Below are 13,999 nucleotides of genomic sequence, written 5' to 3'. Positions count from 1 at the left end.
TGCTAAATGGGATGGAAATATAAAGTACAGAATGGTTGGCTCTAAGTAGGAAAGGCTAAAAGATGGAAGTGTCGCTATAAAGATGAAAACAACTTGCTTTTTTCAGTGTAAATGACACAGTCAAGCACTGGAATAATTCCTAGCATTAAAAATTAAAAAATATTTAAGATGATTTGATTTTTCAGCATCTTAAGACCTCAAAGTCTAGGGTGGTTCAGGACATAAGTTAAACTGACATTCATTCATTTATTCCTTCAACAAGTAGATATGGAGTGCCTCCTATGTATCAGGCACCACCTGTGCTCGAACCCCACAAAGAACAGACCCAATTCCTTGCTCTCATAGAGCTTATGCTATTTTGGAGGGAGCCAGAGCAATTTAAAAACAAATAATAAATAGCACCATCTGCAAAGCTGTGCTATGGTGAGAAAGCAAGGGTGAGGACAGGAATTGCTGGCAAAGATGAGGTGGGATGAATGGGTTATCATTTTAAGTAGAATGGTTGAGAAAGTCCTTCACTAAGAGGATGACATTTAGGCAAAGCCTAAAGGAGAGGAGAGAATGAGTTTTTTGGCTACATGGGGAACATTCAATCCTATAGTTAATAACATTGCCATACCACTCATATTGTTTACTCTTCTGAAGAAGGAGATGGTGGTGTTCAAGACCAGGCAGAGTATGCATTTTATTTGATGTTATTCATTTCTTTCTCTGCTAACTCATCTCTCTTAAAGCAATCATTTTGGTAAAATATTCAAGTGAGAGTTTGCCCCCATGATACATGCATTTTGGTTTGTGTCTTGTAGTTACGACCTTGAAGTTGTATCAGGATCAGCCATCAGCTTTGTAGCAGAGCAGGAAAGAGAACTTGTGGTTCTCATCCTAGGGCTTCATCTATTGGGCCATCTCCACCTCTACTAGGTTATGGATCTTCCTGTTGAGAATGGTAATTACTGGCAACTATGCCGAGAGCGTCTCTCGGATGAACTTGAATTTGTTAACAGTAGACAGATCAATAAATTATTAGCCACTGATGGATAAGAAGTTGATTCCTTGTAGTTTTTTTTTCACTTGGTTTCTCATTGTCCTTATAGAATAATTTTCTTAGGGATTGATAAATCTCTCACCTGAATTATTGCAACATCCTGTTTATCTTCTGTCCTTGTCTTTCTAGAACCCATTTTCAACACAGTAGCTAGAATGATCTTTAAAAAACTTGAGTCAGATCCTGGGACACTTCTCCTCAAAACCCTCCAGAGGCATTTTGTTTCACTCATAGGAGATTCAAGTTACATAGAATAATCGACAAGGCTCACATGATACGGCCTGTGCTACAATCTGAGTTCCCCTTCTGCCCACCTCCACCTTATTCACTCTACGTAAGGCTCACTGGGCTCCTCCTTGCTGTTTCAGGCAGATTTTTGCCTAAGGGCCTTTGTCCAGAATTCCTACATTTTATAACTCCCCCCCCCAACTTCTTCCAGGGTTCCTTACAAAAGAAACCAGCCCTGCTCATCCTAAAAAATAATGTTTTACCGTCTATGCCCTTCCATATCCCACCTACTCTTCTTCAGTTTCTCTTATTTATGACCACATGACTTTCTATATTTGCATCTAGATGGATTTATTCTTTTCCTCACTAGAATAAGCTTTGTGGGAAAATCTGTTTTCCCAGCATCTGAAAAAAATGTCTAGTTCATGATAAATGTTCACATCTGAAGAAAAAAAAAAAAACCTGTTTCAGATTTAAACACCACTGGTTTTGAACTTAGCACTGCACTCATACAAATAAGCTTAACTACAGGTTATTGTTTTTTGTGTAGGTTTTCCTGATGAGAACAAAGAAACATTTAAAAACCATGCAGAAGATTTTGATATATTAGTAAATTAAAGGAAATCAAGCTTGCAATATTGGAAAGTCCATTTTAGCCATTGTTTAGGAATAATCTTTATAATGGAATAATTTCATAAATACAAGTTAAAAATATATACAGTACAACTCATAAACATTAATATTCTAGAGAAAAATAGACATTTAAAAAAGACCCCACCTGCATGAAACACAAGGTAGAAATGTTTTATAAACTGGGCTTTCATGTATAAAGTATATTTAAAGACTTAAAAATATTCCATTTCTAATACTCCATTTTATTATTGGAATGCTACCCTGCCAACAATTAACAAAAATCAAATGTAAGTTAAGAGGAGTTCTGTCCCCCAGCACCCCCCCCCCGCCCCGTGCATAAGATCATTTTTTAAGCATTTATTTTTACTCTACCAACCATATATAGTACTTACGTGGAATTTTATGCAACTCATTCATAAACTTCTCCTTCAGCTTCGAAAAGGCATCTTCCTTTCCTTCCCCAGGACTGGCTGGCTCTGTGGCATTATGTGGTAGGACAGTCGCAACAGTGGTGACTGGCGGGGCTGCCAGGGCCTCATGGTGACTCTCGCTCACCATTTTAGGTTCAGGTGAATCTAAGAGGGGAGGGAAGCAAAATAAATAAATAAATAAAACAAAGAACAATTCAAAATGGCTTAACTGATCCCACATCAAAGGTGCACCAGAGATGAAACACATTAGAGAGTGCACCTGCTCCCTGGGTAAATAGTCTATCATTAGCATATTACTTTATGTTGGTTCATAAAGTATTTATGGAACCACGGTGGAGAGTCTTTCCTAGAAGGTAAGACCAGACGTACTTACTGAAAACACTGTCCCAACAATACTATGTGAGCTGTCAAATCTACTAGTTGTTTATACTGCCAGTTATTTATTGTGCGGATTTAACTTCTAACCTGTACATTACAGAACTGTGTATGAAACAGGTGCTGACAACATATATGCTCTATACTCTGAACATTTTGTATTTTCTAAAAGGAAAGAAAGATTAAATATTTATATTCAAAATGTTGATAAATGATAGCATGCATTCAAAATATTAGTTACTTTTAAAATGGTTATAGAGAATACTAGTATAACATGGACACTGTAAGATATCAGGAGTGTCCTAGAGAAGTTTTTGAATTTCATTTATTGATGGTACATTTTCCTCCCAGTCATTTATTTTTGACATTTACTGTAGACAATACTGTGATCAATAATTCAGTTGTCTTGCTGGGTAAATGTTTGAAGCCACTGTAAATGTGGCATGATTGACTGTATGTATCAAGGAAATGATGATGAAACATGTCTTGTCTGCAAACCATTTCTGTTGATTCATCTTGATTAGATTATTGAGTTATTCTATTAAGTTAATGTATTCAATTACTTTAAATGTTTATCTCCAAAATATTAAAAAAAAAAAACAATTAGTCCCTAAGGTAGCCAGTGAAAACCGCTTAGCCTTGAATACAGAAGACCTCAGTTCTGGTTCTATTTCTTGGCTGAGTGCATTCTGATAGGACATTTGACCTCTTAATTTATCTGCCTTCTGAAATGTAAAGAAACTGAAACCTGTCTTACCTGGATTTTTTTTAGTACATGTGCAGTGCAGAAGGTGTTCTAAAGAGGCAGGATTGAAGCCCTATTCTCCAACCTAAACATATTCTGGGCTTTAATAATGAATTTTACTGTATGACTTAAGATTTCAGGCAGTGCTGGTAAGAAAGGGAACAGAATTTGGGGCAGAAATAGATAAATACAAACATGTCTGGGCAAAGTAACTTCATAGTTTCAGCAGGAAAGTTGATGGACCTATAAGTCCCTTTTGCAAAGAAATGGAAATACCCAGAAAAGAGATAAAGGATTTTTATAGATTTAGAGTCTTTTGTGAATTAATTATGCATACTTATGTATTTAGTGGAAATAAACAGTAAGTAGAATAATCTCTGATGTATGGATGTATTATTATAATCTTAAAATCCAGAGATTTTTGGATTTCATAGAAGGAGGGGATGGCTGAGGCTCATAAATACACACGGATAATCAGTTTTCATTTTACAAATGTTATTTTTTTTAAAGCTTTTAATTTTCCACTAGTAGCTACTAATATAACGTGAAAGGGTAGAGTTAGACAGATAGGGGCTTAGATCTTCTCCGTTCCTTAGTTTCTTCATTTGTAAAGTGAGAATAATCCTACCAAAGACAGAAGGTTTTTGAGTATGCAGTGAGGTAATCTATTCAATGAGCTTAGGACTGTATCAATAGATCAGTCAATCGGTCCTTCTGTCCCCCCTCTTACCCTCCCTAGTAATACTTGGCAATCCAGAATTTTCCAGATGGTGGAAAACTGTAGTTTTTTCTCCAACTCAAAGTCACTTTCTAGAAGGTTTTCTTGATTTTCTGATTGCGTTTAGCTTAGGATGTGTCTCCCTGCTAAAATTTGGAGTCTGGTTTGCATAACTTAGGTGAAACTACTGATATTGATAATAACAAAACTTTTATATTTCATGTGAGTCAGCTAAGACTAGAATTATATACACAAACACATACATATGTATGAAATATTGGTATGTATGTATTCAAAAACTAAATTTGGTCCTCTGCTGTGAGAATTACCAGATATGATATGCATTATTTCTTATCTCTATAGGATAGTTGAGGATATTTGAAGAATCATGGTTTACTGTAGAATTTGAAAGAAATTATTGCAGTAAATGCAAATGCCTACATACAACAGTGCCATCATTAAGGTATATTGTCTAATTAGGTTTCAGTTCAATTTTTGCATCTTCTAGAAGTGAGGTATTGTTGCTGGTCATCTAGATTGATCAGCTGCCACCCCAAACTCCTTTCTAGCCTTTGTGTGCACAGATGGTTGGGTCCTTTGCCACTCAGGTTGTTGAATATTTTCATGTTGCTCCAGTTTATAATGGAATATAAAACATCTCTACATATGAGTTGAATGATCTAAAAGACTATTTAAAAAATACTTGTTTGATAGAAGTTGGATTTGAAGTATATTCAGTATATTTTTTAATGAAGCAATGAATATTTCCAATCCTCTTCAGATATGAGGTATGCTTTAGAAGTGTTTTTATCAAAAAAGGTAAAAGCTATAAACTTGCAACTGTTATTTGTCAATGATATTATCTCTATTATTTCTAATTATATTACATCAAGAAAAGATTATAGACAATGCTCCTTTTTCTTAACTGTGAAATGAAAGTCTTTCATAAAATACAAAAATATAATGGGCAATTAAGGATCTAATATACTGACAAAGAGACTGATTGTTAATATTCTTACTCCTTCATATTTTGAGAGATAATGCTGTTTGTAAATAGAAAAACTTAGAGCATTTACATGGCTCTTCAATTCATATTTATGGGAATAAAAAGCTTATACTTTACCACTATAACAAAGGACATCTGAAGATACAATAAAACTAATGGGGCTATTGAAAACTAAAGATGCCACTTACTGACCTACTGGGTGCCAAAATACTGTCATTCGTATAATATTCTCAATTCTCATTACACCCTGAAGAGCAACTTGGTCTTATTTTACAGAAAACAGTTGGGATGTGGAGAGGTTAAGTGATTTGTCCTACAAAGATTTAGCCTGATTCAAGGTTCCTTCCACTAGACTAATAGTAACACTTACATAGTACTAAACAATTAAATTGGTACTGGAAAGATGTTTATGATTTTCTTTTGAACTGGTTTACCAGTAAATGGAAAACACAAGTCCTTTTTTTGCCAATGGGAAACGGGTTACTTAATTTTAGAGTGTAGTCATTTAGTTGGTTAAAGTGGAATTTGGCATCTTGAAATATGCCAAGAGAAATAATATTGGATAGAAAAATAAATTCCCCTCTAGGAGAAAGTTCAGTACGAATGACACGAGGAAGCAGTTCTCAAAGAAAGGAATACAAATCCTCCTGATAAGCATTTAATTTCACAAATAGTCAAAAACCTAAGACTTAAAATAACAATAAGCTAATATATATTCATTTCTAAATGTGGGTATATGTAGATATGAAGGTGAGGGTTCAGAAAAGTGAGCAATTGGGAAAGCCCATAGAATAGAAAAATACTTTATGGAGGCCAAACTAACAGCATAGAAAAAGCTATAAAAGTGTTAAGCGCCTGGGTGGCTCAGTTGGTTAAGGATTAGACTTTGGCTCAGGTCATGACTTCACTGATTGTGATTTCGAGTTTAGTGTTGTGCTCTGTGCTGACAGCTTGGAGCCTGCTTTGGGTTCTGTCTCTCTCTCTCTCTCTCTCTCTCTCTGCCCTTCTCCCACTTGTGTTCTGTCTCAAAAATAAACATTTAGAAAAATACATTTAGAGCTGTAGAAGTACACATTCTTTTTCTAGGATTTCACAGTAAAGAATTAATCTGGGGTGTACAATTTAAAGATGTTTATTGTAACGTATTTGTCATATTACAGAGCAGAAACTATGTAAAGAGAGACTTAAAATTATGGTAATCCGTTAAATAAAGTTGTTAAAATTATCTTCACGGTAAATATTTACAAACCTGGAAATACATTGTAAGTGTTAGATGAAAAAAAGCAAATTATTGAACATTATATGAAATATGTCCAATTTTTCAAAATAAAAAACTCAGTATCAAAGAGGTTGGAAAGATAAATTTAAAATGTTAAATTTGTGGTAGAATCATTTTTTCTCCTGTATGTTTACATTGTCAATATATTAGAAATCTGAACTATTTTAAATTACACAGAGAAAAAAACCTTTAACACTATTTTGCTCTTAAGAAAAACTGCTTCTTGGAGGAAGAGTTTAACTTCCTAGTGCCAGATTTAAAAAAAACTATTTTAAAATGTAATGTAAAAAGCTAAATTGTAGGAAGTGATGATTTAGCTATGTATATAGCAAATACAATATACAAAGTGACCAGTGGTTAAAATACAATGTAGAAAAAATATTAAGGTATCATAGAGGTTAATACTTTTATGGTACAAAATGAGGAAAATCAGGATTTTTGGTTCCCATGACAACTTCCCTTTGTCCCTTATATTCTTCTTAGTAGGACTTTAATTATGCCTATCTCTAGGTCTATAAATTGATACAGATTTATCAGATTATATAGTGAGATTGTCTACCATACTGCATAAACATAACGATTTTTGGAGAAAGCACTATTTCCATTTAAGTATTGTATTTTATAATAATCACATGCAAAGTTAAAAAACAAATAGGAGAAAAAGGTAAAAGAGGGGCGCCTGGGTGGCTCAGTTGCTTAAGCTTCCTACTTCAGCTCAGGTCATGATCTCACAGTCCGTGAGTTCAAGCCCCGTGTCAGGCCCTGTGCTAACAGCTCAGAGCCTGGAGCCTGCTTCGGATTCTGCGTCTCCCTCTCTCTCTGCCCCTCCCCTGCTCATGCTCTGTCTCTCTCACTCTCAAAAATGGATAAATGTTAAAAAAAAAAATTAAAAAGGTAAAAGAGATGCTGAAAATATTACTTAAAAAAAAGCATTCAAAGGCAGAAATGCCCCAAAATGAAAGTAACTATTGAAGTAATTATCATAGAGAATCCAGCAGATACCATGGAATATGTTAGAGTGCATTTTTGAGATGGAGGGCAGAATGTAGTGATTTTATTCCATCAGAATTTTCCTTGACCTTCTGTAGGTGTAGGTGGGAACCATAAGAGGATGCCATATGAATCTCTCCCTTCCTTTCAGAAATGAGGCCCTTAGTTTCAGAGAGTGCTGCCTAAAGACAGCTCAGAGCTGAGTGATCTCTCCTCAATGATTTCCCTTGACTGGAGGGAGCTGCCACGCCCAAGGTTAAACCCACTTCCCCAGGGACAGCCCACATCCAACTGATGAGTGGATGCTGGTATAGAGGCCTGGCCCCTGCCTCAGTTTTATCTCTGAAGGGCCCTATAGGATCAGCTAAAGCCTGTGGTGACTGCACCTCAGTTTTTCAGAAACTCGCTTTGCCCAAACCTGCGTTCCCAGTTTCCCTACCCAGGAAGCATTCCCCAGCAAGCTACATGAGACCCAGAACAGCTCCCTAGGAATCTGACCTATGGACCTATGGCACCCACTCTGGAAGATTTTTTTGGCGGGGGGGGGGGGGGGGGGGGTGGTGGCAGAGAACTAATGTCGAGGTTTCATTTAAATTCTTTCCACACCCAAGGATTTTTAGGCAGTAAGTGAAGTCTAGCAGCATTATACAAATCTTCCACAAGTTTGCAGATGTTTGAATGTCAGGCTTAAGGTATATCTTCTCTCTAGTTTAAATAGATACTTTCTCTTGAAGGAAGGAAGAGGGAAACTGGAAGTTATATAGTCCCTCTCATGGTGATGACAGCTGACTTCTGGCGATAGTCCCAGTAAAAGGGCGAGAGATGAAAGGTTGTTTTCAGACCTTGGAGCAAATGGAAGCACAGCAGGCCACCTACCTTCATAAACCATAAAAAAGTACAGGCTCCTGGGTCTTTTTCTTCTTTTCTTTCCAAAGTAGATCTAGTTGCCTCCAGATTTTACCTATTTAGCCACAAAAGCCTCCTAAGAGGTACAGGGAGGATTTTGCTTTAGAGTGTGGTTCTCAGACAGTATTTCTCATAAATAGTTTTGCACATTGAATATAAGTGGCTCTGCCTGCCTTTGAGTATAGAATCAGCATCTCTCCCCGACCCTAAAAATACCACACTACGAACACTGAAAGGTGTGTAGATTTTTATAATGAAAGTGTCTTTGAAAGAGCGCAAGCAGAAAGGAAATACTGAACGCTCACCAGCCGCGTTTCCTAGGAATCTACTTATTTATTGACTTACTGGTTTATTGAGATTGAAGCATGACTGACCTGCAAAGGGCTGTACATATTTAATGTATGAAACTTAATGGACTTGGTAATAAATGTACACCCAAGGAACCATCACCACAGTCTCTAGTTCCTGGCTCTGTACAAAGTGCTATATGCCTTCTGTCTCCCTTCTTGTAAACCTGTTTCTCTGCAGCCACTGAGTGCCCTATTGGTTTTCCTTCTTTCTCTATTTCTCTTTCTCTCTCCTTCTCTCTGATCAAAACTCTCCTATTCTCCTTATCTTTTCTCTTCTTCTTAGTTTCTTCCCTTCAAAGGGGAGAACAAAAACTTATTGTTAGGTCTCATTTACCATGTACCAGGCACTTGATGTATGTCATGAGTATCTACTGAACCTTATGCTTTATGTGAAGGCAGAGAAAAGGAGAATTAAGACCCCGATTCTCAACCTCAAGGCAGCCCTTGAGTTTCTCCTAGCTGTCTTTTCCTGCCATTATGGAAACCCAATATGCCCTGCTATGGTATCTCTTGATACCAATAGTGGCAAATTGCAAATCACGGTCATCTTCTTGACATAGTGACACAACTAGAAACATGACCCTGATGGCCAAGCAGCAGATGGAAAAGCATGAATAAGAAGTAACAAGGAGGACCAGGAATTAGGAAATTTGGATCCAAAGGAAATAAGCAGAGAAAGGTACAGATGTGAGGCGCTCAAAACAGTAGAATAGCAAACATTTGTATTAAAAACTAGAGATCAAACTTTTTCAATGGCCAGCTACTCTTAGTAGAGGTTGGAAAACTTTGATTTATCATGTTTCTTTTTTCATATTTTTAATGTAAATTATTTCTTTTAAAGTATAATTTGGTTTTCTAGATTTTTTGGTGTTCATCTTCTTCCATTCTTGTTGCCCCAGGACAGGCAAAAGCCATTCCTCAAGGTCCATCTTCCTTAAAGGTGGAAGGATACTGGTTGTAATAAGAATTTGATTATTCTCCCATCTCACTCTAGTTTTGATTGTGTGAAAAATAATGTTCTATGTCAAAAAAAAGTCACTACTACTCAGGTATATTTCCAAGTTAGCCCAACTTGTTCAAAATCATTCTTTTCTTTTTTCAACTTTGTTTTCTCTGAGGAGAGACAGATCTAACCCTGGATCCCGCAGAAGTGGGAGGTGGGTAGGAGACGTACTCAAGATATGAACCCCAGTCCTTACCCACTCATAGCTCCTTTTCCGTGAAACTGTCCTGCTCACAGACTCTAATGATGGGTAAGAGTCTAGGTAGAATTCATGGCCACCCCTTCTGCCATAGTCACAGTGGATTTATGGAGGGATGAGCACTTGACTCAAGGGCAGCTCACTTAGGTGCTGGCCTAAGGCCAATGACACTATTTGGCATGAAAAAGTGAGTGAGGCACATAAGATAGTCTCCTTTAGGAATTGAAGCTATGAAGTACCTGGAAAAAACTGAGGCATAGAGAAGAAACATGCTTATTGTCACAGAGTTAATAAGTGGTGAAGCGAGGCTTCCAAACACCATGACCGCTGTTCAGTGCCATTTGTGCAGTTACCCTGCTTCCTTTGGCCTGGTTTCCAGGTCTGAGTTTATCACATAGTATACTATAAAAACTAATATAATAATCAGAGTAGCTTCACCTTGTGATCAGGAAGGCATCATCAGAAGTAAAACCTACTGTGTAGTTCACTAGGCTTGGTAGTTTGGGGAATATTTAAATTTATAGCCAGAGTCGGTAAGTTCTGTTTCTAAGTCTGCCCTGCAGTCATAATTAAATGTATGTTGGAGAGTGATAGAACCGATCATACAGAGTGATCTAAAGCCTAGAAAAATGCCGTGGAGGCCAACTGACAGATGAGTATTTAAAACATTCAATTAAATGTATTTTTTCACATTTTTGCATCTCAGAAATGGGAATTTGCCTTATAATCTATGGCATCTTAATGTCACTATTGGCCAGGCTTGTGCACTCCCAATCTGCTTATTATCCCCACTGATGTTCCAGTCAACAAATCATTTAAAGGACATTTGAGGAAGGAATCTGAATCCTGGTTGTGGTCTTAAAGCTTTCTACTGTAACCTTACACAATTAAAACTAGCAGAATGAGAGTCAAGTGTCTTGGAAGATTCTGGAAGCATTAGTGGAACAGCATTTAAAGAAATGCTTTAGCCAACACTACTGGTAGCACAAAGGTAAATGGTGCACAAAAAGAGATGGGCATCATTAACTCTAACTTGAGAACAGGTTTAGAAATTTAGGAACATAATAAGCAATCTATTGTGCTTTTAACTTCCTCATTTGTATGCACAAAAGTGACACAAAATAAAACCTAAGTCTGAATGATTTTTTGATAAGTACAAAATAAAAATTCAAGGGATATGAAACTATTTTCGACATACTTTACTTTGTAGCATTTTTTCTTGGTAGTATATAAAATAACGACGCATCTTGTAATTAATGGTTTCTTAGAATACATATAACGACGCATCTTGTAATTAATGGTTTCTTAGAATACATAAAATATAAATTTCCTACAGAACAAAGAGAAAGCATTAACATTATTTACAAATAATGTATTATAAAGCAATAAACTTGATAAAATTTTTAACAAACTGAGTTTCTCATTCCCGGAAGATCAATCAACACAATTATATTTAGCAATTGAAGGCAATACGAATTTCAGAAGAACTAACTAAAATAAAAATAAATCCATGAGCCAAATGGAAATTAAATTTATTGCTGCGATATTTTCCCCTTCAGACCTATAATACAGACAAGAAAAGAATGGAAACAACTAAATTATATCCAATTCAAAGTCCAAGTACTGAATTACTGTAAAATGATACAGAAAATCAAGGGCTCTTAAACAAAATTGAAAATTTCCCGCCTACAGTAGGGAAATAAATTTTGAAAATTGGGATAGGACAGAATTGTCAAAGCATTTAATGAATTCACAAATTTAATAGTGTTTTTCTAATCTATGTACTGTGTACCCATTTCTCTATTAATAAAATATTGTTGTAGTTTTAAAAGCAGCCATCTATTTAAAAAGCACCCCTCAGTTGAGAACTTGGATGACTGGAAGGGGCCTCCTAAGATTTTGTTAAGCATGTCAGAATCATAATGAAGAAAAGTTATCAAAATTGCCTTTAAAATGCATTATAAATATGTCAAATGTATTTTGCAATGTTTTAGAAGTTGTACAGTAAGGGTCAAAATCTCTTAAGTTTTTTTTTGCTACAATGGTAGATGGAAAAACCTACAGAGGAAATTGATCTTTCATGGCTCAATTTAAGATAGTTTTCAGCAACAATGCTCATTGTGTACAATATTAATTGAAGTTATCTCTCTTTAACTTTTGTATAGTAAGATGCTAGATGCTTTTGGCAGTGAATGAAGAGATACAGCTTAGCTGGATCAAGCCAATTGGCTCCCAAAATGTTTTCTATAGAAGCTACAGATAGTTAATTTGGAATTCCCATCTTTCATTGCTTTGCTGAAACTCAACTCTGAGCACTTGCTGTTTCTGAGCTGCAGGCGCTTGAGAGAAAATCTAAGCTTGCAACTCAAAGCCCTCTTTTATCAAACTGTGCTCAAACTGTCATTGTTTTGTCACACAGTGAAGCAAAGCTTTAAAATAGATCCATACCACAGTTCAGATTGTGGTAAATATGATGAAAAATTCTGCAGTCTACAGTTAGAAATAGTGTATTAATAAATAAAAAGAATAACCCTTTATAAGCCCATAGTATTAGCCAGACATTTTTATATGAGCTTTAAACATAGAAGCTCATTTAATGCTCACAAAATAAACCCCGTGAGTCAGGCAATATTATTATCTATTATAGATGAGAAAACATGCCAAAGGTTGCACAGCTAGTAAGCGCTGGAGCAAGGATTTAGAGTGAAACAGGCTAGCTCCAGGGTCTATGGAATTCTGCCTGACTAATAAATGAATAGATAGATGTTGAATGAATGAATATATTGGATGACTGCAATGTGTCTGACATGATGATGCTAGGTGCTTTGGATAAATTTCAAGTAGTTCATTCACCATCTGTATGCTTGGGGATGCATACAGATGGTTAGAATCCAATGTGTTACATGCTGTAGTAGAAATAATTCTAGGAGGCTACACAGAGAAGATACCACCAGATAGAAGATGATTGAGATTTAACTTATCTGATTATAGTGGGGCCCGAAGACTAAGTTTATATGCTAGATATATGTATGTATGTCTATGTGTATATATCAGATATGAAGTATAGAAAGTGATGATTCAGCTTATTCTTCTTCCTAAATTCTGTCTTCTGTTGTGTGCCAACAAATTAACTTGGGCACGTGAAACCTGAATGAACAATACACACATTTTATGAAATAATAAAATCATGTGTCAATTGCTCACCTAATCAGTCTTTCTGATTTAAGACAAGCCCTATTTTTTTCAGCTCCTTATCTCTACTCATGGGTGAACTTTATTAGTCCCCCCCCTACTCTCTCTCTCTATATATACATACATATATAATCATGGTAATCTCATTGTTTTTGCCTGTGGTTGGCTTAGTCAAGGAAGGGCATGTGATCCAGTTCAGGCTATTGTGATAGGAGAGGAAGTCTGCTGGGTGATTTCTGAGGAAATTTTTCTAACTCTTAAACATATATACACAGAAAGCAATCTCTTTTCTGCTGGTGGTGGTTGTGTTTGTGTGTGGTACTTGGAAGTGCTTGCAGTCATGTGTTCATGGGAGAATCCAGCGTGGAAGGCTGGTGCTTTACAGATGATGATACTAAAAGTTGACAGCAGTCAAGACCCTCATGATGCTGTGGGGCTGCTATACTAGCTAAAGCTACCACCACCATGCCTTGGAACTTCTTGCAATGGGAGATAATACCTTTTCCTTATGGTTTAATCCATTTTGTGTTGTGCTTGTTGTTGCTTGCAGCCAAAAGCTACGACATACAAATACTTTATAATCTGATTTCCACAATAACAAAAATAAAATTTACTTTTTCTATTGGTTAGCGTTTTTACTATGCTGTGCAAGCTTGACCCCTTAAAACCCTTTACCTGTGTGTGCCTTTGACCCTCTAGTTTATGGTTATCAATAAGTTTAAGAGACACTCATTACATTTTCTCCTATTTACAATAGGGCTGTATCTTCCCCACATTGTATGAATTGAAATGAAGATGATTGCCCTACATCCTATGGTGCTAGGTACATACAAACAAATGGATTTAAAATAGGAGAAAATTGGTTTTGGTGATTGGTTTGATCTAATTTAGAAGATTTG

At 36.2% G+C, this 13,999-nt stretch overlaps 1 protein-coding gene across 2 annotated transcripts in view; it reads right to left on the bottom strand.

Moving 5' to 3' along the window:
* SYT1 (synaptotagmin 1) overlaps nt 1–13,999 on the bottom strand; it is a 557,800-nt gene that overhangs the window by 214,878 nt on the left and 328,923 nt on the right. For both annotated transcript variants that reach the window (XM_030323298.1, XM_030323299.1), the window contains exon 4: nt 2,299–2,481. In XM_030323298.1, coding sequence (XP_030179158.1) covers nt 2,299–2,464 — 166 coding nt within the window. In that variant the 5' untranslated portion in view covers nt 2,465–2,481. The remainder of the gene's footprint in view (nt 1–2,298; nt 2,482–13,999) is intronic.

The sequence above is a fragment of the Lynx canadensis genome, chromosome B4 (assembly GCF_007474595.2).
Source record: "Lynx canadensis isolate LIC74 chromosome B4, mLynCan4.pri.v2, whole genome shotgun sequence".
In the NCBI taxonomy this organism is placed as follows: domain Eukaryota; kingdom Metazoa; phylum Chordata; class Mammalia; order Carnivora; family Felidae; genus Lynx; species Lynx canadensis.
The sequence above is the reverse complement of the archived record's forward strand: the minus strand, read 5'-3'. Positions and strand labels throughout refer to the sequence as shown.